Source organism: Bos grunniens, chromosome 7 (genome assembly GCF_055505025.1).
Source record: "Bos grunniens cultivar Pamir isolate PY7600 chromosome 7, Bosgru_T2T1.0, whole genome shotgun sequence".
NCBI classification, from domain to species: Eukaryota; Metazoa; Chordata; class Mammalia; order Artiodactyla; family Bovidae; genus Bos; species Bos grunniens.
Window position 1 is genome coordinate 52,205,965 of NC_141171.1, and position 26,385 is coordinate 52,232,349.

Below are 26,385 nucleotides of genomic sequence, written 5' to 3' on the forward strand. Positions count from 1 at the left end.
AAAACAAAGACATGTGAAAGAAAGGGAACAAATTGCAAAGAATGAGTGAAAGAATACAATTTTTCAAATGGTAAGGCCCTAAAATATTTCATGTCCTACTCACTAGAGTTTATTTATGCATGCCTTAATACAGTAAGCATTTAGTGATTGTCTGATGTGGCAATCAATGATGATTAAGACATAGTTTCCATATTGAAGTTCCATTCGTTAACCAGGTCACATATTGAAGAAGGGACACATTATTGGAAACAATATTTACAAGGCAATTACACAGGTTTTTATTGGAGCACAGAGAAGATACAGCCTTAAATGCTTCTTTCTAGATTATACAATGATGATTCTATTTCGGCAATGTAATTAAGTTTGGAAGAAATTTGTTAAAGAAGGTGTGAAATTTTTCTTTTCTCAGTTTTTGGTGTTCCTATGCTCAAGTTTTGGAAAGGTAAAATCTGTTCCTTTGGTGATCTTTGAGGTCACTAGTTTTCCTTTGGATTCCTTGTATTGCTTGGGAGAAGTGTCAGCAGTGCAAGGCTTAGAACTAAAATCTAGCACAATGGACAGATTCAACTGCTAGACACATTATTTTTTCAACTGATGAATTTTTAACTTTCACCATAAGCAGTGAAAAATTTCAACAAAGTGAACAGTTCTCTATTTTAACATTATTTTTAATGATACAAACAAAAGAAAAACGAAATATTTAAATAACAAAGACATACAAGCGCACAAATTGGGTACAGCGATTTGAGTCTGTTGGAGGCCACGCGGTGGCGCTGCAGGCTAAAGAGACAGGGGTAAAAATCTGAACTGAGAGTGCTGCGGTAAGTCACTGACATAAGAAAGATAGCGGCAGGTAGACCAGGGAGAAAAGCTGTAGCAACCCAAGATTAGAAAAGGGGGTTATAAAACATAACCCATACCTTTGCTACTACACGGTGTAGATCTGCGGTTTGTGACTGCTGTTTATTTACACTGGGATCTGTGATTGTTACCAATATTAAAGACGTATTCAGAAGCAGCTATGGAGGCTAGACGATTTCCCTGCTCAAGACAAAGGCAAGTCCTGTTTCTTTTTCTGTTTGGGGGAGTATCCTTGGCAGGCTCTGGGTTTGGACGTTACTCGGTGACAGAGGAAACAGAGAGAGGATCCTTTGTAGTCAATATAGCTAAGGATCTGGGGCTGGGGGACAAGGAGTTGCTTGCAAGGGGAGCGCGGGTGGTCTCTGATGATAATAAACAACACTTGCTCCTGGACTCTCAAACTGGGGATTTGCTTACAAATGAAAAACTGGACCGGGAGAAGCTGTGTGGCTCCAGAGAACCCTGTATGCTGTATTTTCAAATTTTAATGGATAATCCCTTTCAGATTTACCGGATTGAGCTGAGGGTGAGGGACATAAATGATCATTCACCAGTTTTTCGAGACAAAGAGACAGTCTTAAAAATATTAGAAAATACAGCTGAAGGGACCTCATTTCAACTAGAAAGAGCACAAGATTCAGATGGAGGACTTAATGGTATCCAAAACTATACTATCAACCCCAACTCTTTTTTCCATATTAAAATTAGTGGCAGTGATGAAGGCATAATATATCCAGAGCTAGTACTGGACAGGACGCTGGATCGGGAGAAACAGCAAGAGTTCAGCTTAACACTCACAGCGCTGGATGGTGGGTTGCCACCCAGGTCTGGAGCCACTAATATACACATTGTGATCCTGGATGTCAATGACAATGCCCCTCAGTTTTCTCAGGCAATCTATGTGACCCAGACTCCGGAGAACAGCCCAGTAGGGTCCTTTATTGCTAAAGTCTCTGCAGAAGATGCAGACTCTGGAATCTATGCAGACATATCCTATTCATTTTTTGATGCTTCTGAAGATATTCTAACAACCTTTCATATCAATCCTTTTTCTGGAGAAATCATACTCAGACTGTTGCTTGATTATGAGCTAGTAAAGTCTTACAAAATAAATATACAGGCAATCGATGGTGGGGGCCTTTCTTCAAAATGCACAGTTTTGGTCGAGGTATTAGACACCAACGACAATGCCCCTGAACTGATCATATCATCACTTTCCAACCATGTTGTGGAGAACTCTCCTGAGACAGCATTGGCTGTTTTTAGGATTAAAGACAGAGACTCTGGAGAAAATGGAAAGACAGTGTGCTTCATCCCAGACCATCTGCCGTTTCTTCTGAAACCCTCTGTGGAGAATTTTTACATCCTAATGACAGAAGGGGCACTGGACAGAGAAAGCCAAGCGGAGTACAACATCACTATCACGGTCACTGACATGGGAACCCCAAGACTGAAAACCGAGCACAACATAACCGTGCTGGTGTCCGACGTCAACGACAACGCCCCCGCCTTCACCCAGACCTCCTACACCCTGTGGGTCCGCGAGAACAACAGCCCCGCCCTGCACATCGGCAGCGTCAGCGCCATAGACACAGACGCGGGAGCCAACGCCCAGGTCACCTACTCGCTGCTGCCGACCCCCGACCCGCTCGTGCCCCTCGCCTCCCTCGTGTCCATCAACCCCGACAACGGCCACCTCTTCGCCCTCACGTCCCTGGACTACGAGGCCCTAAGAGCCTTCGAGTTCCGCGTGGGCGCCACCGACCGCGGCTCGCCCGCGCTCAGCAGCCAGGCGCTGGTGCGCGTGCTCGTGGCGGACGCCAACGACAACGCGCCCTTCGTGCTCTACCCGCTGCAGAACGCCTCGGCGCCCTGCACCGAGCTGGTGCCCAGGGCGGCCGAGCCGGGCTACCTGGTGACCAAGGTGGTGGCGGTGGACGGCGACGGGGGCCAGAACGCCTGGCTGTCGTACCAGCTGCTCAAGGCCACGGAGCCCGGGCTGTTCGGCGTGTGGGCGCACAACGGCGAGGTGCGCACGGCGCGGCTGCTGAGCGAGCGCGACGCACCCAAGCAGCGGCTGGTGGTGCTGGTCAAGGACAACGGCGAGCCGCCGCTGTCGGCCAGCGTCACGCTGCACGTGCTGCTGGTGGACGGCTTCTCGCAGCCCTACCTGCCGGCCCCGGAAGCGGAAGCGGCGGCCGCGGCGCCGGCCGACCCGCTCACCGTCTACCTGGTGGTGGCCTTGGCGTCGGTGTCGTCGCTCTTCCTCTTCTCGGTGCTGGTGTTCGTGGCGGTGCGGCTGTGCAGGAGGGCTGGGGCGGCCTCGGCGGGTCGCTGCCCGGTGGCCGAGGGCCACTTCCCAGGCCACCTGGTGGACGTCAGCGGCACGGGGACCCTGTCCCAAAGCTACCAGTATGAGGTGTGCCTGACGGGAGGTACTGGGACGAATGAGTTCAAATTCTTGAAGCCGATTCTCCCCACTGTTCAGGCACAAGATCCTGGGAGAAATAGTGACGAAAATCCCACATTTCGAAATAGCCTTGGATTTAATTTTCAGTAAAATTCTTTCTATATGTTCACGTATTTTTGAAGTGTTATGAAACTATATCAATATTAGTTTAGTTTTATTACTCCAAGTTAAATTATTTTGCAACTTAAAGCCTTATTTTAAAGTACTATATGATTTTACAATGTTATTTCATCCTTTTTTTCCCATTAAACAGGTTAGTTGTAATCAGTACTCCATCTAAATATTAGTTTGTATGTTTAGGTCCTTCAAAATGTACAAGAGTTTAGTACCATTTTCATTCTGGAAAACAGGTTGATTTTTTTCCCTAGTACATTTCATAGACTGAATCTCATTATCTTATACACCTACAGTACTTCCTTTACCTAAGAAGATATACCTGCATGTCTTGACCTTACTAAAACATTTAATCATGATAAGAAACTATCATCTAGCTCTAAATGATATTTTAAAAGAAATATTTCTCTATTATTCTGCTCATGATAAAATGAAACATCATTGGTAGGATTCCCTCGTGGTCCAGTGGTAAGGACCTAGAGTTTTCACTGTCTCCACCTGGGTTCTTCACTGGTCAGGGAATTAAGATTTGGCAAGCTGCCTGTGTAGCCAAAAACATCCCAACCAACTTAAACAAACCAAAACCATGAAGCATCATTTTGTAAGCAACATTATAATATCCTTGTGTTCACATTAGAAGATTTAGCTTAGGGACCAGGGGACTCCCTGGTGGCTCAGACGGTAAAGAGTCTGCCTACAATGCAGGAGCCTCGGTCGGGAAGATCTCCTGGAGAAGAAAATGGCAACCCACTCCAGTATTCTTGCCTGGAAAATCCCATGTACGAAGGAGCCTAGTAGGCTACGTGGGGTCGCAAAGAGCAACTTCACTCACTCACTGTGTTCATATAATTTCATTTTCTTTAAATATGCTACTCTTTGTTAATATTTTCTAATGTTCATTTTTGCTGATATAGAAACCAGACTATGTCTTATAATTCAAAATATAACCTGCATGAAAATGAATATAAATAAAAACATTTTGAGGGTCTGTATAAAGCTATTAGTGGACTGTTGCAAAGCTTTTCACTTTTCATTTTGTAAATATATTTTAATTATCTATAATTTTTAAATAAAGATGAACTAAAAATCATAAGGAATGACAACAGATTCATCTCTAGCTCTCTTCTCTGTTTTCTGTAGATCTACATTTTCTGTTATGTGTTTATACTGCTTTGACATTCAATTTTATACTTTAATAACTTCTTCCTGTAATAAAGCACTTAACCTTCTTACCTTTTTATTTCTTAATTGCTTGGCCTCCTTTCTTTTCTTATTGAAATATAGTTGATTGCAATATTATGTTAGTTTCAGGTGTACCACGTAGTGATTTGACATTTGCATACATTGCAAAATGATTACCACAAGTCTAATAACCAACTGTACCCATACAAGTTATTATAATATATTCCTTATGCTGTATATTACATTTTCATGTTTTTTGTAATTTTATAATTGTTTAAGTCTGTGCCTTTTAATCCCCATCACCTATTTCGTGCCCTCCTTGCCTTCCAATTAACAAACACACAAACATTGCACATTCCCTTTCTTCTATTCTCCCTGTCTTAGGTTTTCTTCTTCTCCTGCTTCTGCTTCCTCTCTCCCTCTCCTCCTCCTTTTGGTTAAACTAATAGTTTTGGTTTATTTGCTAAGATTACTTCAAAGTACACATTCAGTTCAGTTCAGTTCAGTCCGACTCTTTACAACCCCATGAATAGCAGCACACCAGGCCTCCCTGTCCATCACCAACTCCCAGAGTTCACTCAGACTCACGTCCATTGAGTCAGTGATGCCATCCAGCCATTTCATCCTCTGTCATCCCCTTCTCCTCTTGCCCCTAATCCCTCCCAGCATCAGAGTCTTTTGCAATGAGTCAATTCTTCGAATGAGGTAGCCAAAGTACTGGAGTTTCACCATAGTATGATTACATTCCCTTTCTTGAAAATATCTTTCCTAGAGTTGATAATTATTTTTATTGGCACAACTTTCTATTTAATTCTATTGATTTTTCACATTATTTCTCCCTGAATATCATTATTTTCCCTTAAATTTTAAAAAAAATCTCAGAAGCCTATCAGTTATACTTATTTTCTGGAGATCTTTCACACAAATTCCCTCCTATCTCTCGCCTTCATTTATACTATTTGCTCTATAGTTAGGACTTTAACATTTTCCTATGTTGGTCCCCTTTGATAAGAAACAGTATATAGTGGATCCTTGAGCAACAGGGTTTTGAACTTTGTGTCCACATATATGAGGATTTTTCTAATACATATAGTGTATGCACTGACTGCACATCTGATGAGTCAACGCACTGCAGAATGCAAACTTAATACACCATCTTAGCTTGGCTGAATCCTCGGATGTGCAACCCTTGGATGGGGAGGGCCAACTATGGGATTTGGGCATCTGGGGAATTTGATATCTGTGGGTCTTAGAACCAACCCTTCACAAATTCTAAGAGGCCACTTATTTAGCTGACACAGATCTCTCAATATCTTCATAAAAATAGATGCAGAGGACATAAAATTTTTGAGAACTTGCCTTGTGAAGGTATCTTGCTTTCATTTGATTGATAGTTTGGATATAAAATTCTAGGCTGAAAATAATTTTCCCTCATATCTTAAAAACAGTATTCCTTTTAGTGATTGCATATAGAGTTGCTATTCAGAAGACTTTGCATTCTAATTCCTATCTCTTTTAACGTCACATTTTTGCATGGTGGAAACATTGGAAACTGTTTCTCCTATTCTGAAGATACATCAGTGTCAGCTATTTATCTAGTCACATGGGTGTACTCTGTTAACATTTAAACTCTCACTTTTAGCTCTAAGAAATTTCCTTGTTCTATTTTCATCGTAATTTCTCCTTTGAATTTTGTATCTTCTCACCATAATTTCATTAGTTAAATACTGGATATCCTGAATTGATAGATTGTCTCCCTCTAATTTTTTTCCACTTCTTATTTTCTTTTTGCCTCTTGTTCTACTTTTTGGACAAAATATTTTATCATCCAAGCTTTGTACTTTTAATATTTGGCTGACAAATATTTATTTTTTAAAAGCTCTTTTTAATTCTCTTGAATGTTTTTCATAGCATCTGTTTTAGATTTATAAATGTAGGATCTTTTGTCATTTAGATGACCAGTAGGCACATGAAAAGATGCTCAACATCACTAATTATTAGAGAACTGCAAATCAAAACTGAGGCACCACCTAACACTGGTCAAAATGGCCATCATTAAAAAGTCTACAAAAAACAAGTGCTGGAGAAGGTATGGAGAAAAGGGAACTCTCCTACACTGTTGGTAGGAAGGTAAGTGGGTACAAACAGTATGGAAGTTCCTCAGAAAACCAAAAATAGAATTACCACTTGATCCAGCAATCCCACTCCTGGGAATTTACCCAGACAAAACTAAAATTCAGAAAGATACATGCACCCCCATGTACACAGCAGCACTATTCACAATAGCCAAAACATGGAAGCAACCTAAATGTCCATCAACATATGAATGAATAAATAGGAACTTAGTACATATATACAATGGAGTACCACTCTGCCATAAAAATGAACAAAATAATGCCATTTGCAGCAACATGGATGGAACTAGAGAGTATCATACTAAGTGAAGTAAGTCAGAAAGTACAAATATCATATGAAATCACTTATATGTGGAATCTAAAATATGGCACAAATGAACCTACCAACAAAACAAACAGACTCATAAGACATAGAGAACAGACTTCTGGTTGCCAACAGGGAGAAGGGGAGAGGGAGAGGGATGGACTGGGAATTTGGGGTTGGTAGATGCAAAGTATTACTTTTAGAACGAATAAACAACAAGCTCCTAATGTATAGCAGAGGGAACTACATTCAATATCCTGTGATAGACCATAATGGAAAAGAACATTTTAAAAGTGTGTGTGTATATATATATGTGTGTGTGTGTTTGTATAACTGAATTACTTTGCTGTACACCAGAGACTGGCACAACATTGTAAATCAACTATAATAAAAAAAATTATTCTGTCATCTACAATTCTTTTAAATTATTAAATTCATTGCAAAAAGTATTATAACTACTTTTAAAATGAGAGTGAGTCATAGAGAAATTAAGAACTTGCCCAAGATTATGTATCTAGGAAGTAGCACTAAGCCCTAATCCATTCTTTATCTTACAAAAGAATACATACTTCATATGATTACTATTGCAATTAAATATGTAAACACATATGTGGCACTAGAATAATAGGCAGCACAGAATAAATACTCAATAAATATTAGCTCTTACTAGATTTTACTACTCTGAGGATATTAATCAGATTTTTTACATTGAAATATAGTTGATTTACATTGCTCTGTTAATTTCTGCTATCCAGCAAGTTAATCAAACATTTTAAAACACTTTCTTCTGTTTTCTCTATTTCTGTATCTGTTTCCTCCTGCGACCCTCTTTTTTGGTGGTGGTGGTGGTTTTGGCATTAATACTTCCTCATGTCTTGTGGTCCATGGCTATCTTCTCATATTTAAGAATGATGAGAGATCAAGGCGCTGACAGCTCTTTGTGTATGTGATAATGAGGTTATTGATGGCAGGACCTCACTCTAATGTAATCATTGTAAGATAAGAGTTATTAGCTTAGGAGATCCTCAAATACCAGTATGTTTAAGTTTCTGTTTGAGCCTTTCATATGCTCCAGGTTAGGATTCTGCAATATTGTTAAGAGATGCCCACCCTGCGTACTTCAACTGGAGACAACTGCGTGAAAAGGGACTAGAAATCTCACCACTCAGGATGCAAAGTTTTGTTTGATTTCCCTATTTTTGGCTTCACCCCTCACACTTGCACTTAGCTCTTCCCAGGGTCTCCAAAGTTAAAGATGTTGTTTGGTAGCTAAGTTGTGTCCGACTCCTTTCCAACCCCATGGACTGTAGCCCACCAGGATCCCCTGTCCATGGAACTTCCCAGGCAAGAATACTGGAGTGGGTTGCCATTTCCTTTTTGGCCCTCAATGAACTTCAGTCTTTTTTCTTTTGGACTTCAGTCTTATACACTTCGTTCCTCTAAATCCTGTATCCAAATGGGATTATGTTGGACAAACAGGAACTTTTCTTTAGACATTTCTTGGAACTGATAACTGCTCTTTGATCTGATTTCTGTCATCAAAATTATGTATATACATTCTTGGTCTCTGTAAGTTCATATAATTTTTATTAACTATCATTTATTGGGCATTTTAAAAGGAGTGAGCTGTGCAAAATCAAAGAATTACATGAAAGTACTGGATCACAATAAACTGTGAAAACCCTGTATACGAGACAGCAAAAGAGACACTGATGTATAGAACAGTCTTTTGGACTCTGGGAGAGGGAGAGGGTGGGATGATTTGGGAGAATGGCATTGAAATACATATAATATCATATATGGAACGAGTCGCCAGTCCAGGTTCGATGCAACAATACTGGATGCTTGGGGCTGGTGAACTGGGACGACCCAGAGGGACGGTATGGGGAGGGAGGAGGGAGGAGGGTTCAGGATGGGGAACACATGTATACCTGTGGCGGAGTCATTTCAATATTTGGCAAAACCAATACAATATTGTGAAGTTTAAAAATAAAATAAAAAAAAAGAAATTGTTATCCTTAAAAAAAAAAAAGAAATTTTTATCCTTAAAAAAAAAGAGAGATGGGAATACCAGACCACCTGACCTCTCTTGAGAAACCTGTATGCAGGTCAGGAAGCAACAGTTAGAACTGGACATGGAACAACAGACTGGTTCCAAATAGGAAAAGGAGTACGTCAAGGCTGTACATTGTCACCCTGCTTATTTAACTTATATGCAGAGTACATCATGAGAAATGCTGGGCTGGAAGAAGCACAAGCTGGAATCAAGATTGCCAGGAGAAATATCAATAACCTCAGATATGCAGATGACACCACCCTTATGGCAGAAAGTGAAGAGGAACGAAAAAGCCTCTTGATGAAAGTGAAGGAGGAGAATGAAAAAGTTGGCTTAAAGCTCAGCATTCAGAAAACTAAGATCATGGCATCTGGTCCCATCACTTTATGGGAAATAGATGGGGAAACAGTGGAAACAGTGTCAGACTTTATTTTGGGGGGCTCCAAAATCACTGCAGATGGTGATTGAAGCCATGAAATTAAAAGATGCTTTCCTTGGAAGGAAAGTTATGACCAACCTAGATAGCATATTTAAAAGCAGAGACATTACTTTGCCAACAAAAGTCTGTCTAGTCAAGGCTATGGTTTTTCCAGTAGTCATGTATGGATGTGAGAGTTGGACTATAAAGAAAGCTGAGTGCTGAAGAATTGATGCTTTTGAACAGTGGTGTTGGAGAAGACTCAAGGGAGTCCCCTGGACTGCAAGGAGATCCAACCAGTCCATCCTAAAGGAGATCAGTCCTGGGTGTTCATTGGAAGGACTGATGCTGAAGCTGAAGCTCCAATACTTTGGCCACCTCATGCGAAGAGTTGACTCACTGGAAAAAGACCCTGATGCTGGGAGGGATTGGGGGCAGGAGGAGAAGGGGACGACAGAGGATGAGATGGCTGGATGGCATCACTGACTCGATGCACATTAAGTTTGGGTGAACTCTGGGAGTTGGTGATGGACAGGGAGGCCTGGCGAGCTGCGATTCACGGGGTCGCAAAGAGTTGGACATGACTGAGCGACTGAACTGACTGTAATATTGCTCTTCGAAATTTGGAAGGAATCAAACATGAGGGTATTCTGTCTTCTCTGAACATAATAAATCTCACTCTAAATTCAAAAATAAAAGGAGTGAGGATAACTGTGTGTAGTAAATCCATCTACTTTTCAATTTCTGCCCTTTTGTAGTGATTTATTTTTCAACCATGTGTTTAGCTTACATTTTTAAGAATATAATTGAACTTAACATTTTAAAAATGAAAACTTCTTAGATCCCTCCTCCATCAATTTTTGAGGACACTCTTGAGACCTTCTATACTGGACATCACAGGTGAATTCTGTTCCAAACAATCTCGCTCACCATGTAGCAACCATGTACTCTGGCTAAAACTGAAACCATCAAAAGCTTAAGAGGTGACCCCAGAGAGGATTAAAGCAAAACAGAGGACAAAGATGAGTTCAGATTCTGAAACTAAAATCTCCACCTACAGTTCTATTGTGGGCTTCCCTGGTGGATCAGCTGGTAAGAATTCTGCCTGCAATGCGGGAGACCTGGGTTAGATCCCTGGGTTGGGAAGATCCCCTGGAGAAGGGAACGGCTAGCCACTCCAATTCTATTCTGGCCTGTATAGAATTTCATGATAGTCCATGGGGTCGCAGAGAGTTGGACATAACTGAGTGACTCACTTTCACTTTCTTAATTCTATACCCCTGAAACAATGATCGCCTCAGCAGCAGGTACATGATCTTGGTTAGTCTGATCAGAGTAAAACTAAGTTTTTGTCCTACAACTGGGAAAGAGAATCTCTTTCACTCTCTCTTCCTGTGCTGAAAAAGACAGCAGATGACCATAACTGTAGCTGGAATAAATCTTGGGAAACTGAGGGAAGCCAGTTTTAGGAGTAAGCCTGTGTTAAATGAAACTAACATGTTTGTGTATTTGTTCTTTTTTTTTTTTTTTGGTAAATTATGAGAAACTAGAATGGCAACCCACTCCAGTGTTCTTGCCTGGAGAATCCCAGGGACAGGGGAGCCTGGTGGGCTGCTGTCTATGGGGTCGCACAGAGTCGGACACGACTGATGCAACTTAGCAGCAGCAGCAGCAGCAGAACTAAATTACGGATTTCCACAATATGTTCCACCCCAGTATCTTACTTCATTTTTCTCTTAGTTCACAGTTCACTGCTATCAAGGAAATCTACAGACGGCCTTCTAGTGCTATAAGAACTATCTATATATAGTTCTCTTTGTTCTACCTCATGGTTAATTCAGTTTCATATTCTTTGAGAGGACTTCTGAAATGACTTGTGTACACTTTCCCTTTCCCTTACCACTTAAGGAAGGCCAAATAGTGCTGGAATTTTGTTCAGTGAAACAGTCACTTATACTCTCCTTGTTTCTGGTGCTCAGTTTTCTCAGAAAGATTACAAGCTCCTGGAGGCCAGGAATCACATATTTCTGTATTCACCACAATTGTGTGGAGAGTGGAGAAGGATGCTTAAATGCTTTTTAAAATACTAATAACATAAAAAACTATAAACAGTATAGAATACCTCTTATGGATGATAGACGATATCTGTAATCACTTGAACACAATATATAAAAGAATATTTGCTTCTGGAGGATATTTATGTGAATGGAATTTAGGTAGCTTTCATCAAACTCTGAAAATCTGTGGAAACGCATGGTGGCGCTGCAGGATAACATCGCTGGGGGAGAAAAAACATTCTATGCTGGATGATGTTCTGGACATTGTTACCCAGTGCAAAAAGAGCACTAGGAAGACAAAAAGAACAAGGCTTCAAGTGGCAAACTAGAAGTTATTCAACAAGGTTAAAATCCTTAAGCCTCGGAAGATTCGGTGGACATATCAGAGGCACCTTACCCAGAAGTGGGAAGGGTGAAGCGATTCTGCAGGAAGACTTTGGGAAAGGAGCTATGGAGATTGGAGGCGCAGGCGTTCTGCAGATAAGGCAAGTCCTGCTTTTCTTTGTTTTGCTGGGGATGTCTCAAGCGGGCTCTGACTTTGGGCGCTTCTCAGTGGCAGAGGAAATGCAGAGTGGGAGCATTGTAGGCAATCTGGCAAAAGACCTGGGGCTGGAAGTGGGTGAGCTATCCTTCAGAGGGGCTCGTGTGGTCTCTAATGATAACAAACAGCGATTGCAGCTGGACATAAATACAGGGGATTTGCTCTTAAGTGAAGCACTAGACCGGGAGGAGCTCTGTAGCTTCACCGAGCCTTGTGTGCTGCATTTCCAGATATTAATGAAAAGCCCCTTGCAGTTTTTAAGGATTGAGCTCCAGGTCAAGGATATAAATGATAACTCTCCTGCCTTCTTAGAAAAAGAAATGCTCTTAGAAATCCCAGAGAACAGTCCTGTCGGTGCTGTGTTCTTACTAGAAAGTGCAAAGGATTTGGATGTAGGAATCAACGCTCTAAAAAACTACACAATAAGCCCCAACTCGCATTTCCATATTAAAATGAGAGTCAATCCGGATAATAGGAAATACCCAGAGTTAGTTCTAGATAAGGCGCTGGATTATGAAGAGCAGTCTGAACTCAGTTTCATCCTCACCGCTCTGGATGGCGGGTCTCCGCCTAAGTCCGGGAGTGCCTTGGTCCGGGTGCTGGTCGTGGACATTAATGACAACTCCCCTGAGTTTGAGCAGCCATTTTATGAGGTGAAGATTTCAGAAGATAGCACACTAGGCTCACCAGTTGTCACCGTCTCAGCTTGGGATTTAGATTCCGGGAAAAACGGGGAAATATCATATATGTTTTCCCATGCCTCAGAAGATATTCGCAAGACATTTGAAATTAACCAAAAGTCTGGAGAAGTGAGTTTAACTTCACCCCTGGATTTTGAAACAACTGAATCATATTCCATAATCATTCAAGCCACAGATGGGGGAGGCCTTTTTGGAAAATCAACACTCAGAATTGAGGTGATGGATGTGAATGACAATGCTCCTGAAGTGACTGTGTCATCAATTACCAGCCCAATCCCAGAAAATTCTCCGGAGACTGTGGTTATGGTTTTTAGTATCCGAGATAGAGACTCTGGGGAGAATGGGAGGATGATTTGTTCTGTTTCAGAAAACCTCCCGTTCGTGCTAAAATCTTCAGTTGAGAATTACTACACGTTGCAAACGGAAAGAATGCTGGACAGAGAAAGCCAAGCTGAGTACAACATCACCATCACGGTCACTGACATGGGAACCCCAAGACTGAAAACCGAGCACAACATAACCGTGCTGGTGTCCGACGTCAACGACAACGCCCCCGCCTTCACCCAGACCTCCTACACCCTGTGGGTCCGCGAGAACAACAGCCCCGCCCTGCACATCGGCAGCGTCAGCGCCACAGACACAGACGCGGGAGCCAACGCCCAGGTCACCTACTCGCTGCTGCCGCCCCCCGACCCGCTCGTGCCCCTCGCCTCCCTCGTGTCCATCAACCCCGACAACGGCCACCTCTTCGCCCTCACGTCCCTGGACTACGAGGCCCTAAGAGCCTTCGAGTTCCGCGTGGGCGCCACCGACCGCGGCTCGCCCGCGCTCAGCAGCCAGGCGCTGGTGCGCGTGCTCGTGGCGGACGCCAACGACAACGCGCCCTTCGTGCTCTACCCGCTGCAGAACGCCTCGGCGCCCTGCACCGAGCTGGTGCCCAGGGCGGCCGAGCCGGGCTACCTGGTGACCAAGGTGGTGGCGGTGGACGGCGACGCGGGCCAGAACGCCTGGCTGTCGTACCAGCTGCTCAAGGCCACGGAGCCCGGGCTGTTCGGCGTGTGGGCGCACAACGGCGAGGTGCGCACGGCGCGGCTGCTGAGCGAGCGCGACGCGCCCAAGCAGCGGCTGGTGGTGCTGGTCAAGGACAACGGCGAGCCGCCGCTGTCGGCCAGCGTCACGCTGCACGTGCTGCTGGTGGACGGCTTCTCGCAGCCCTACCTGCCGGCCCCGGAAGCGGAAGCGGCGGCCGCGGCGCCGGCCGACCCGCTCACCGTCTACCTGGTGGTGGCCTTGGCGTCGGTGTCGTCGTTCTTCCTCTTCTCGGTGCTGGTGTTCGTGGCGGTGCGGCTGTGCAGGAGGGGCGGGGCGGCCTCGGCGGGTCGCTGCCCGGTGGCCGAGGGCCACTTCCCGGGCCACCTGGTGGACGTCAGCGGCACGGGGACCCTGTCCCAGAGCTACCAGTATGAGGTGTGTCTGATGGGAGGTACTGGGACGAATGAGTTCAAATTCTTGAAGCCGATTCTCCCCAATCTCCCGACCCAACGCACCGGGAAAGAAATAGAGGAAAATCATACTTCCTACAATAGCCTTGGGTTCAATATTCAGTGACCATAATTAAGTTTTATATCTAATATACATGTTGTTTTGTGCTGCTTCCACACCATCGTTGTGTTTGAAATTGCACTGTTACTTTTGAAATATATGTTTGAAATTGCACTGTTACTTTATATCTTTGCATGTTGTACCCATCTTCTTTTAAGTCAATGCTTATTTTTTGTGGTTGTAATTATTACAAATAGTAACTTATTCTCTAACCAAGGAGGTCTTAATTCATAATTAATTAACTTGCCTTACACCAAGTAACTTTTTTCACATGGCTCCTTCTTCAGTTGAACTTTCACTCACAATTATGCTTTTGATAAAATAAAGCAGACCACTTTCAAAGTATTTCAAGTGTTCAAGCATGTCTTCATTTTTTGCAGTTTTTCTTGTGGTTTAATATTGGTTGCTATTCAGAAATGTCATTTTTCTTTCTTTAAATTCACCACTCTTTAATTAACTTTTTAAAACGTTTAATTACTGCTGAAAATATACCTGAAAATAATGTCCTTTGATAAACATAATCACCTTGTTAGAAAGGGCTAGAAGGCAATTTTCCTAGTGTCTCTTCCTTATTGATCCTGGAGGGTTATTGTGAAGACATATTAATATTGTGACCACCCACATAATCTTGGAATTTAAAGTTTTTATTTTCCAGATATCTGACTAATGTTACAAAGGTATAATGCAATCTAGTAGAATGCAGGCTCCTGAACCATAATTTGTTTATTGTAGAGTGGACTTATGTGCTAAAGTGTATAATCTTTTGCCTCCTGTGCTCTCCCAGAATATATATACACTGGGCACTAATTTTCAAATTTTGAAATAGCCAATAGAAAAATTATATAACATATAAACATAATAGAAATGTTTTGTAAACTACTTAGCTTTTTGTGATGCAATTTGAAATTGCCTATATTATTCCATTCAATTTAATTTTCAATTTAATTTTCAAATGTCATGATCCACTAAATTGATTTCATGACTTACTAATGGGTAGCAATCCAAAGTTTCAAAACCACGTTTCTCAGATATTTGTAGAGTACTGAAAAGTAGGAAAAGATAGTCCTTTAACATTCTAATTTTAAAACTTTTTTCAAGCCATTGTAGGAGGAAGTTTTGTTTCATGCTGTACAAGCTCTAACCAACCACTTTTGCTTTGAATGACCTGACTATATCATAGAAGAGAAAGCCTTCATTGTTGGGGGAGGATATTTCCAAGAATTTCATCAAAAAGTCTTAAAGTCTATATGTCGTGGAAGGAAAGTATAGATGAGCAAAATGAGTAGGGGTATACAGGGAAAGGAAATATGTTCACAAGAGAGAGAGTAGGTATGAGAAAGAGGACATGCATGATGGTAAAATGATTGTTTTTATTCCTGAGGTGGGGCCACAGACTAGAGTCAATGCCAGGAACTGCCTCTTGAAGATATTCTAATCTTAACATTGTAGAGAGGCTGGGTATTAGTTAATAATGCCTGTAAGTACAATCTCTCGCTCTAGCATATCCAAAATAACCTAATGTTTACACTTCTTGAATGCTAAAATTTCACTGCCAGTTCTTTTGAACTGTATGAACTGATTGATTACTCTTTGAATTTAAGAAAAATGGAGGGAACAAAAGTTTCTCCATGCAGGCTAACTAAATTCTAATTTTCTGTTTTCAGAAGTGGAACTAGAAATAAATGAAAGCTTAAAATAAATGTAAGCTTCTTTACATAGAGAACAAAAACTCATATTAATAAATCAAAGTATTAAGGTTACCTCCTATCTTTACCGTACTTAGTGGGGAAAAGATGGATGACCACTAGCATAAAGAGATATATGATGGGATAGCTGTCAAAAATGAAGGTGGGAGTGTTCTAGTAGCTTGTTTTTCCCAGTAAGCTTGGCCTCTCACATTTATAATAGGGGAAGGGGAAAGAGCAGTTTAAACAACTCAGGCAGAAAATTTAACAGGTCCAACAGCAGAGAAAAGCCTGTTGCTTCAGGTTTTTCCACCTATCTGAACAGGAAGACTTGTCTATTTATGGAAAGAACTGTTTCCTGACTCTAATGGAGAATGGTGAGGCCTTTGGAGCTCAGATACAAGTAAACCAACCAATTCTCTTCAAATGTATTGTTAAAAACAAATTTTGCTCTTATGCATCAAATAATTTACAGTTAAATTTAAACCAGTGCATAGGAATTCAACTGTATCAGCCAATTTTATATTAAAGGACTATAGGTTGTCAATGGGAAGAGGTCACTTACAAAACGGAGATGTAAGAAACTGTTCAGCTTCCCAGAGTTGATTTTCTTGAAAACCCTTGCTAATAAGAACAAAACAACAGTTTAGGTTGGAATTTGCCAAGAGTATGGGAAAAAAAGGGGCTTCCCAGGTGGCTCAGTGGTGAAGAATCCACCTGCCAATGCAGGAGCTGCAGGAGCCCCAAGAGATGTGGGTTCCATCCCTGGGTCAGGAATATCCCCTGGAGAAGGTAATGGCAACCCACTCCATATTCTTGCTGGAATAATCCCATGGACAGAGAAGCCTGGTGGGCTACAGTCCATGAAGTTGAAGAGTTGGACGTGACTGAGCACGCATCCACTGGTTAATCTAGCATGGCCTCTCAGTACCTTGGCCGCATGCTGTACTTTCTCACTACCCAGGATTATTCTATGAAATATGATTTCAGATCTCTCCCTCTAAGAATACCTTCTATGAGAACCTTCTGTGCCTTTAGCCCTCTGATTCTATCACATCTTGTCTTTGACCTTGTCAAGACCTCCATCCCATGATGCTGCTATTACCTATCAACCCCCTCCTGTTTTAATTTCCTTCCCATCAGCTGACTCCGATTTTACCATTTCCAACCATGTTCATGCTCATATTCTCAATTCTCTGTTTCAATTTTCCTTCACTCTAGGATTTCCTTTACCTCCTGATGAAACACATTAGATAAATATTTTTATCTAGTTAAATTATTCAATAAAAATTATCTTTTCTCTTACACCTAGGATGCCACACTTTATAAAACAAAGCTTAGAAAATAATCAGTACTATCACCACTAAGGTTATCACATTCAAAATTAATTGGGCTTTCAAGATCAAGAAATCTTTTTATATTTTCCTAAGTAGCATTCTCTTTTACTCTTCAATAACAACTTCATACCTACTTATCTTAAACTTCTTACCCTACTACTTACATACCGCTTTTTGGCAGATGAACTTACTTAATATCTTAAAGAGAAAACAAAATCCATCAGATGGGAATTATCTTAATTTCCTATCCCCAAATTTATACTCTTGATAGCATATGTACTTGTAATTTCCTCTGCTGAGTTCCCTTCCACTTAAGTCCAACTCATTCATATTTGCTGAATCCTGTCTTTGACAACCTTCTAGGGGCTTAACACTGATAATATCCTTTCTTGTATATTTTAATTTTCTCCTTCTTTACTCAGTACTGCAAATCAGCATTTTAAAAACATTTCTCTAGGCTTAAAAAACCCTCTTGAGTCTAAATTCCTCTCCAGATACAAATCTACTTTTTTCTTTTGCAGCTAAATTTCTCAAAAGGATTTCCATTTTTACTTCCTTATCCCTCTTGCTTTTCAACCCAGTGCAGTCCATATTGAAAACTGCTATTGTAAAGCTGATCAAAGATTTCTGTGTAAGTTTTTAAGATTACACTGCTGAAATAGAGTAGTACAATTATGCAATGGCTTGTAAAATATGTCTCTTTCCTCTAACAGCCACAATGGGTAAATGATTGCATAGACAGGGCAGCTTTGCTCTTCATGGTCCTTCTGGAACCAAAATTTGTTCCAAGTAATTCCTCTTGCATCCCCTATTGCAATGTCATAATCTACATGACTGTAGCTGGGTCACTGCTACATCTGGGTTCTAGTTGACTAGGAGGGAAAAGAGAATCCAGATGTGGCAGACCCAGGAGTGGCAAATGAAAGTTCTATTCACAATGTGTGAGAACTTAGCCACACCTAACTACAGGCAAGATGGAGACACTATGTGCTTGGATACAGTTCTATCTCTATAAAGAAAAAGGGAACAGATTTTGGCAGACATCTAACAGAATCCTGCACAATGACCATCTCCTTAAATCCAATGGACCATTTTAATATTTATTTTTCTTGAGTTTTCTGAAGCATTTGCTACTGTCAATCTTCCTCATAGTTTTGAAATGCTATATGCTTTTGGTTTCATAATTCTGAACTCTGGGCCTTCCTCATCTTTTTAAAAAAATACTTTCTTACCTCATCTCTAAATGAAGATATTTCTCAGAATTCTATGCTAAACCTCTTCTATTCTCGTTTGACACATTTTTGCTTGGTTTACATGGAGATCTCATGGTTTCAAACACAGGCGTACCTCATTTTATTGCACTTTGCAGAGATTGTGTATTTTTACAAATATAAAGTTTGTGGCAACCCTGCAACAAGCATACCTATCGACACCATTTTTCCAACAGCATTTGCTCACTTTATATCTCTGTGTAACATTTTGGTAATTCACTATTTCAAACTTTTCATTTTAACTATATTTGTTATAATAAAACAAAATATAATGGTGATCTGTGATCAGTGATCTTTTTTTTTTTTTTGATCAGTGACCTTTGATGTTACTGTTGTAATCATTTGGGGGAGCACCATGAACTGTACCCATATAAGACAGTGAACTCAACAGATAAATGTTCTGACTGCTCTACCAACTGGCTGTTCCCCATCTTTCTCCCTCTCCTTGGACCTCCCTATTCCCTGAGACACAACAATACTGAAAATAGGCCAATTAATAATCCTACAATTTGCCTTAAGTGTTCAAATGAAAGCAAGAGTCACATATGTCATTTTAAATCAAAAGTTATAAATTATTAAACTTGGTGAAAAAGGCATGCTGCAAGACAAGAAAGGCTAAAAGGCCTCTTGCACCAAAGACCCAGGTGTGAATGCAAAGGCCAAGTTCTCTCTACTTATTTCTCTTTTTTAAAATTAACTTATTTGGCTGCTCCAGGTCTTAGTTGCAGCATGAGGGATCTTCCATCTTTGTTGCAGCAAGTGAACTCAGTTGTGGCATGTGGGATCTAGCTCCCTGACCAAGGATCAAACCCATGCCCCTGCATTGCGAGTACAGAGTCTTAGCCACTGTACCACCAGGGAAATCCTCCAGGGATAAGTTCTTGAAGGAAATTAAAAGTGCTAATCCAGAGAATACACAAATAATAAGAAAGTGATAGTCTCATTGCTGATGTGGAGAAAGTTTTAGTGGCCTGCACAGAAGATCAAACCAGATATATAACATTGCTTTAAGCCAAAGTTTAATACAGAATAAGGCTTCAACTCTTCAATTCTATAAAAGCTGAGAGAAATGAGTAAGTAACAGAAGAAAAATTTGAAGCTAGCAGAGGTTGGTTTGTGAGATTTAAGGAAAGAAGCTGTCTCTAGGACATGAAAGTGCAAGGTGAAGCAGAAAGTTCTGATGCAGAAGTTGCAGCAAGTTATCCAAAAGATCTAGCTAAGATAATTCATGAAGCTGACTACACCATCACAGCTTTTCAGTGTCGATGACATAGTCTTACATTGGAAGGAGAAGTCATATAGGATTTTCATAGCTAGAGAGAAGTAATGCCTCACTTCAAAGTTTTAAAGGACAGGCTGATTCTTTTGTAATGGTCTAACACAGCTGGTAACTTTTAAGTTGAAACCAATGTTTATTTACCATTCCAAAGACCCTAGGACTCTTAAGAATTATGCAAAACCTATTCTGCCTGTGCTCTTTAAATGGAACAACAAAGCCTGGATAACAGCACACCTGTTTACAGCATGTTTTACTGAGTATTTTAAACCCACTGGTGAGACCTAGTGCTGGAGATGTACAACCAGAATAGTGTTGTTTTTATGCCCGCACACAACATCTGTTCTGCACCCCATGAATCAAGGAGTCATTTTGACTTTCAAGTCTTAACTATTTAAGAAATACATTTCATAAATCTTTGGCTGCCACAGATGGTGATTTCTCTAATGGATCTGGGCAAAGGAAATTGAAAACCTTTTGAAAAAGATTCACCATTCTGGATGCCATCAGAAATACATTGATTCATGGGGAGCAATCAAAATATCAATATTAACAGGAGTTTGGAAGAAGTTTATTTCAACCCTTGTGACTCAGGGGTTCAAACTTCAGTGGAGGAAGAAACTTCAGATATGGTGGAAATAGCAAAAGAACTAGAATTAGAAATGGACCCTGAAGATGTGACTGAACTGCTGAAATCTCATGATGAAACTTTCTCATGGATGAGGAGTTGCTTCTTATGGATATGCAAAGAAAGTGATTTCTTGAGATGGAATCTACAGGTGAAAATGCTGTGAAGGTTACTGAAATGACAACAAAGGGTTTAGAATATGACATAAACTTAGTTGATAGAGTAGCAGCAGGGTTTAAGAGAATCAACTCCAATTTTCAAAGAAGTTCTGTTATGGGTAAAATGCTCTCAAACAGCATTGTGGGCTACAGAGAAACTTCATGAAACGAAGACTCCATTGATGCAGCAAACTTCATTGTTGCCTTAAGAAATTTCCACAGCTACTCCAACATGTAGCAATCATTCTGATCAGTCAGCAGCCATATAACTGGAGTGTAACTGCTTTACGGTGTTGTGTTAATTTTGCATGAATCAGCTATATGTATACACATATGCCCTCTCTCTTGAGCATCCCTGCTACCTCTCCCCCTCCCTCCTCTCTAGGTCATTACAGAGCACTGAGCCGAGCTTCCTGTGCTATACAGCACCTTCCCACTAGCTATGTATTTCACACGTGGTAGCATATATATGCTATCATAATTTCATGCAGCCATGAAATTAAAAGATGCTTACTCCTTGGAACAAAAGCTATTACCAACCTAGATAGCGTATTAAAAAGCCTAGACATTACTTTGCCAACAAAAGTCCGTCTAGTCAAAGCTATGGTTTTTCCAGTAGTCATGTATGGATGTGAGAGATGGACCATAAAGATAAGCACCAAAGAATTGATGCTTTTGAACTGTGGTGTTGGAGAAGACTCTTGAGAGTCCCTTGGACTGCAAGGAGATCAAACCAGTCAATCCTAAAGGAAATCAGTCCTGAATATTCATTGGAAGGATTGATGCTGAAGCTGAAGCTCCAATACTTTGGCCACCTGATGTGAAGAACTGACTCATTGGAAAAGACTCTGATGCTGGGAAAGATTGAAGGCAGGAGGAGAAGGGGATGACAGAGGATGAGGTGGTTGGATGGCATCACTGATTTGATAGACATGAGTTTGAGCAAGCTCTGGGAGTTGGTGATGGACAGGGAAGCCTGGTATGCTGCAGTCCATGGGGTTGCAAAGAGTCGGGCATGACTGAGCAACTGAACTGAACTGAACAAGCACTTACCAGCCACTTTGTAAATATTAAACCATTAGATTCCTATAATAATCATCCTAGAAGGTAAACATTAATATTACCCCTATTTTACAGGTAAGGAAGCAGAGGTACATAATTTGCCCATGACTGTAGACAGTGAGTAGCAGAACTAGGATTCTAACGTAGATACTGTGATTCCAGAATCCATGTTCATAACCACTATGCAGTGCTATCTCCTGGGTATAAGATGTCCCTTCTAGGTATTTACATATTACTATTTACCTATGCAAACATTTTGGCATATTTTGATTATTTATGCCAAATAATATGCCATTTGATTACTTTGGCATATTGTGATTACCAAATTTTCTAGCCTTTGAGCCCCATAAAGACAATGTCATGTCCTTAATATGTAGTTTTTAAAAATATACAAGTGAAAAAGTAATGACAATATTAACCATAACTGACTGAAATCTATAAGTGTTTACAAGACTGGAGAGGAGAATACATTTGCAATAACTCAAGAAATGGCCTGAATAAAACATAATTTTTTTCAGTTCAGGATATTTTAATGGTTCTTCTTGTCAAGCATTCAAAACAGTGATAATTCAATGAATTTCATGAATTTTGTTTAAATACTGATTTAAAAGAAAATGGGGAAATGCAAACACAGATCGAATATAAAATGTATTAAGGTTCTATCACTAAATTTGTGGTCCTTATCTGTTAGAGATACTTAGTGAAGTATTTAGATGTAAAAATACATGATGTCTGGGATTGCTTTAAAATACTCCAGATGAGTTTATGAGTTACTTGTTCAAAGAGAAAAATTTTTTTACTGAAAAAAAATCAGAGAGACACATGGTGGCGCTGCAGTATAAGACAAAAACAGTGCTTCTACAACACAGGGCTCCATTATTCATGAGAACAGAGAACATCCAACCCACTGAAAAGAGAGGTATTAAGGCGCTTCGCCTACAGACTTGGAGATTTATATAGCCTTCAGAAGTTTCCAACTTAAAAAAAAAGATCAGAGCCTCAGTTTGCAAAATTAGGGATGAACTAAGAAATTTCCACAAAAAAGGTTTCTTCAAAGAACCATGGAGATCAGAGGGGCACTCGTTCTGCGGAAAAGGCAAGTCCTGATTCTCTTTGTTTTACTGGGATTGTCTCAGGCGCGTCCCGAGTCTGTGCCCTATTCTGTGGCAGAGGAAACAGAAATCGGTTCTTCGGTGGCTAATCTGGCAAGGGATCTGGGGCTTGGTGTGGAGGAGCTCTCTTCACGGGAGGCTCGGGTAGTATGTGATGATAATGAAAAGCATTTGCACCTCGATTTGCTGACTGGGGATTTGCTGATAAACGATAAACTGGACCGGGAAGAGATGTGTGGCTCCACGGAGCCCTGTGTGATGCATTTTCAGATGGTATTGGAAAACCCTTTACAGTTTTTTCAGGCTGAGCTGCACATCAAAGATATAAATGATCACTCCCCTACATTTCTTGACAATGAAATAGTTATTAAAATATCAGAAAGTACCACTATTGGAACTACATTCCTAATGGAGAGTGCCCAAGATTTGGATGTAGGAAGCAACAGTCTTCAAAACTACACAGTTAGCCCCAATTCTCACTTCTACATTAAAATTCAAGACAGCGACGATGGAAAGATATACCCAGAACTGGTCCTGCACAGAGCGTTAGATCATGAGGAGGAGCCTGAGCTCAGATTAACACTTGTAGCACTGGATGGTGGAAATCCCCCCAGGTCTGGGACAACTTTGGTCCTCATCAAGGTCTTAGACATCAACGACAATGCCCCGCAATTTCCTCAGAGGCTCTATGAGGTGCAGGTCCTGGAAAACGCACCGGTTGGCTCTTGGATTATCACCGTCTCTGCTAAGGATCTGGATGCAGGAAATTATGGGAAAATACTTTATACGTTTTTTCATGCATCGGAAGATATTCGTAAAACATTTGAAATCAATCCAATATCTGGGGAAGTTCATTTGAGATCACAACTGGATTTTGAAGTAGTACAATCCTACACTATAAATATTCAGGCAACAGACGGTGGGGGTCTTTCCGAAGAATGCACTCTTTTGGTGAAAGTAATAGATACAAATGACAATCCGCCAGAAGTGATCATCTCATCAATTACAAAGATAATTCCAGAGAACGCCGCAGAGACGCTTGTGGCTCTTTTTAGTGTCCGAGACCAAGACTCTGGAGAAAATGGAAGGATTATTTGCTCTATCCAAGATGACCTCCCATTTTTTCTGAAACCGACCTTCAAGAACTTTTTCACCCTAGTTTCAGATAAAGCACTGGACAGAGAGGAAAGAGCAGAGTACAATATCACCATCACGGTCACTGACATGGGAACCCCAAGACTGAAAACCGAGCACAACATAACCGTGCTGGTTTCCGACGTCAACGACAACGCCCCCGCCTTCACCCAGACCTCCTACACCCTGTGGGTCCGCGAGAACAACAGCCCCGCCCTGCATATCGGCAGCGTCAGCGCCACAGACACAGACGCGGGCGCCAACGCCCAGGTCACCTACTCGCTGCTGCCGCCGCCCGACCCGCTCGTGCCCCTCGCCTCCCTCGTGTCCATCAACCCCGACAACGGCCACCTCTTCGCCCTCACGTCCCTGGACTACGAGGCCCTAAGAGCCTTCGAGTTCCGCGTGGGCGCCACCGACCGCGGCTCGCCCGCGCTCAGCAGCCAGGCGCTGGTGCGCGTGCTCGTGGCGGACGCCAACGACAACGCGCCCTTCGTGCTCTACCCGCTGCAGAACGCCTCGGCGCCCTGCACCGAGCTGGTGCCCAGGGCGGCCGAGCCGGGCTACCTGGTGACCAAGGTGGTGGCGGTGGACGGCGACGCGGGCCAGAACGCCTGGCTGTCGTACCAGCTGCTCAAGGCCACGGAGCCCGGGCTGTTCGGCGTGTGGGCGCACAACGGCGAGGTGCGCACGGCGCGGCTGCTGAGCGAGCGCGACGCGCCCAAGCAGCGGCTGGTGGTGCTGGTCAAGGACAACGGCGAGCCGCCGCTGTCGGCCAGCGTCACGCTGCACGTGCTGCTGGTGGACGGCTTCTCGCAGCCCTACCTGCCGGCCCCGGAAGCGGAAGCGGCGGCCGCGGCGCCGGCCGACCCGCTCACCGTCTACCTGGTGGTGGCCTTGGCGTCGGTGTCGTCGCTCTTCCTCTTCTCGGTGCTGGTGTTCGTGGCGGTGCGGCTGTGCAGGAGGGGCGGGGCGGCCTCGGCGGGTCGCTGCCCGGTGGCCGAGGGCCACTTCCCAGGCCACCTGGTGGACGTCAGCGGCACGGGAACCCTGTCCCAGAGCTACCAGTATGAGGTGTGTCTGATGGGAGGTCCTGGGACGAATGAATTTAAATTTCTGAAGCCGATTATCCCTAATCTTCCAGTCCAAGACACTGGTAGGCATATAGGGGAAAATGAGAACTTTAGAAATAGCTTTGGACTCAACCTTCAGTAAAATAATTTAAACTTCTGATGTTTTGTTATTCTTGGCAAACTGTAGACACCCCCTTTTTTTTGTAGGCCCCTTTTTGCCAATCTGTAATATATTTTATGTTGGATGGTAGTTGCATGTATTATCATTTCTTATGCTCTCCTCGCAGTTGCTTTAAAAAGCTTTAGTGGCTTTAAAATTAGTGGCTATAATGTCATGGAAAAATAGTTTTGATTTTTTTGTCATTTGGTCTAAATGTCATAGTAATGGAGTTATTGCTAATTTTTTGTTGTGATAATGGTGTTATGCAAGACGACATTATTATTTGAAGGTGTAAATTCTAAAGTATTAGGGAATGTCACTATATATGTAATTTACTTCTAGATATTTCATCAAAGCATAGATAGATACTTCAAAAATTAAAAGTCCTGTTGACTGGGTGGAAAGTATATTGGATCTTACTGCACTCTTCCCTTTGAAATTTTTCATCATAAAGGGTAAAAGTGCTACCTGTCCATATTCAATAGTAGGGTACCTTATTTGTTTTGGTTATTGTTATATCGAGTTTTTCATGAATTTATGACAAAACTGACCACATTGAAAATTAGTGATTTCTTAAGTAATTTTCCTCTTTTCTCATTGTCGTTGATGCTGTTTTGAGGGGAGTTCTGCTATTTTACATTGCTTTGTTTTCTCTCAATATGCCACATTTGCCAGTTTAAATTTGTATTATAGTGTTCATTACATAGCTCGATTGTTTATGGTGTCATCTTAAGTAAAATACTCTTCCACTAGAAGAATAAAGATAAAAACTTCTTAAGAATTAAGATGAAAATTCAAACTGTTAAAGAAATGAACTCAGTTCACTTTTCTCTTAATTTTTAAAAGTAAATATTAAAAATCCTTAATATTTATGCTCTTTCTCAGATGTTCACAAAGGATGGGTCTATATTAATGGCTTATAGATGCCTCATGGTGTTCCAAATCATAATGTCTCCAATCTGTAAGTGTACAGTTCAGTGGAGATTTTGGTAACTAGAATGTAGTGTGGCTAATAAAGCTACTATGCATATACATTTCTGTGATTTCT

At 41.7% G+C, this 26,385-nt stretch overlaps 3 protein-coding genes across 3 annotated transcripts; all 3 read left to right on the forward strand.

Moving 5' to 3' along the window:
* Positions 1-863: 863 nt before the first annotated feature.
* On the forward strand, positions 864-4,693 carry LOC147369537 (protocadherin beta-10-like). Its single transcript, XM_086412056.1, has one exon. It carries the CDS (start codon positions 1,022-1,024, stop codon positions 3,419-3,421), a length of 2,400 nt encoding a protein of 799 aa, XP_086268182.1. The 5' UTR covers positions 864-1,021; the 3' UTR covers positions 3,422-4,693.
* A 7,177-nt stretch (positions 4,694-11,870) lies between these two features.
* LOC147369538 (protocadherin beta-12-like) lies at positions 11,871-14,786 on the forward strand. The gene has a single exon (XM_086412049.1). The coding sequence runs from the start codon at positions 12,048-12,050 to the stop codon at positions 14,445-14,447; it is 2,400 nt and encodes a 799-aa protein (XP_086268175.1). The 5' UTR covers positions 11,871-12,047; the 3' UTR covers positions 14,448-14,786.
* A 4,812-nt stretch (positions 14,787-19,598) lies between these two features.
* LOC147369539 (protocadherin beta-14) lies at positions 19,599-26,369 on the forward strand. Its single transcript, XM_086412057.1, has one exon. The coding sequence runs from the start codon at positions 22,920-22,922 to the stop codon at positions 25,317-25,319; it is 2,400 nt and encodes a 799-aa protein (XP_086268183.1). The 5' UTR covers positions 19,599-22,919; the 3' UTR covers positions 25,320-26,369.
* The last annotated feature ends 16 nt before the right edge of the window (positions 26,370-26,385 follow it).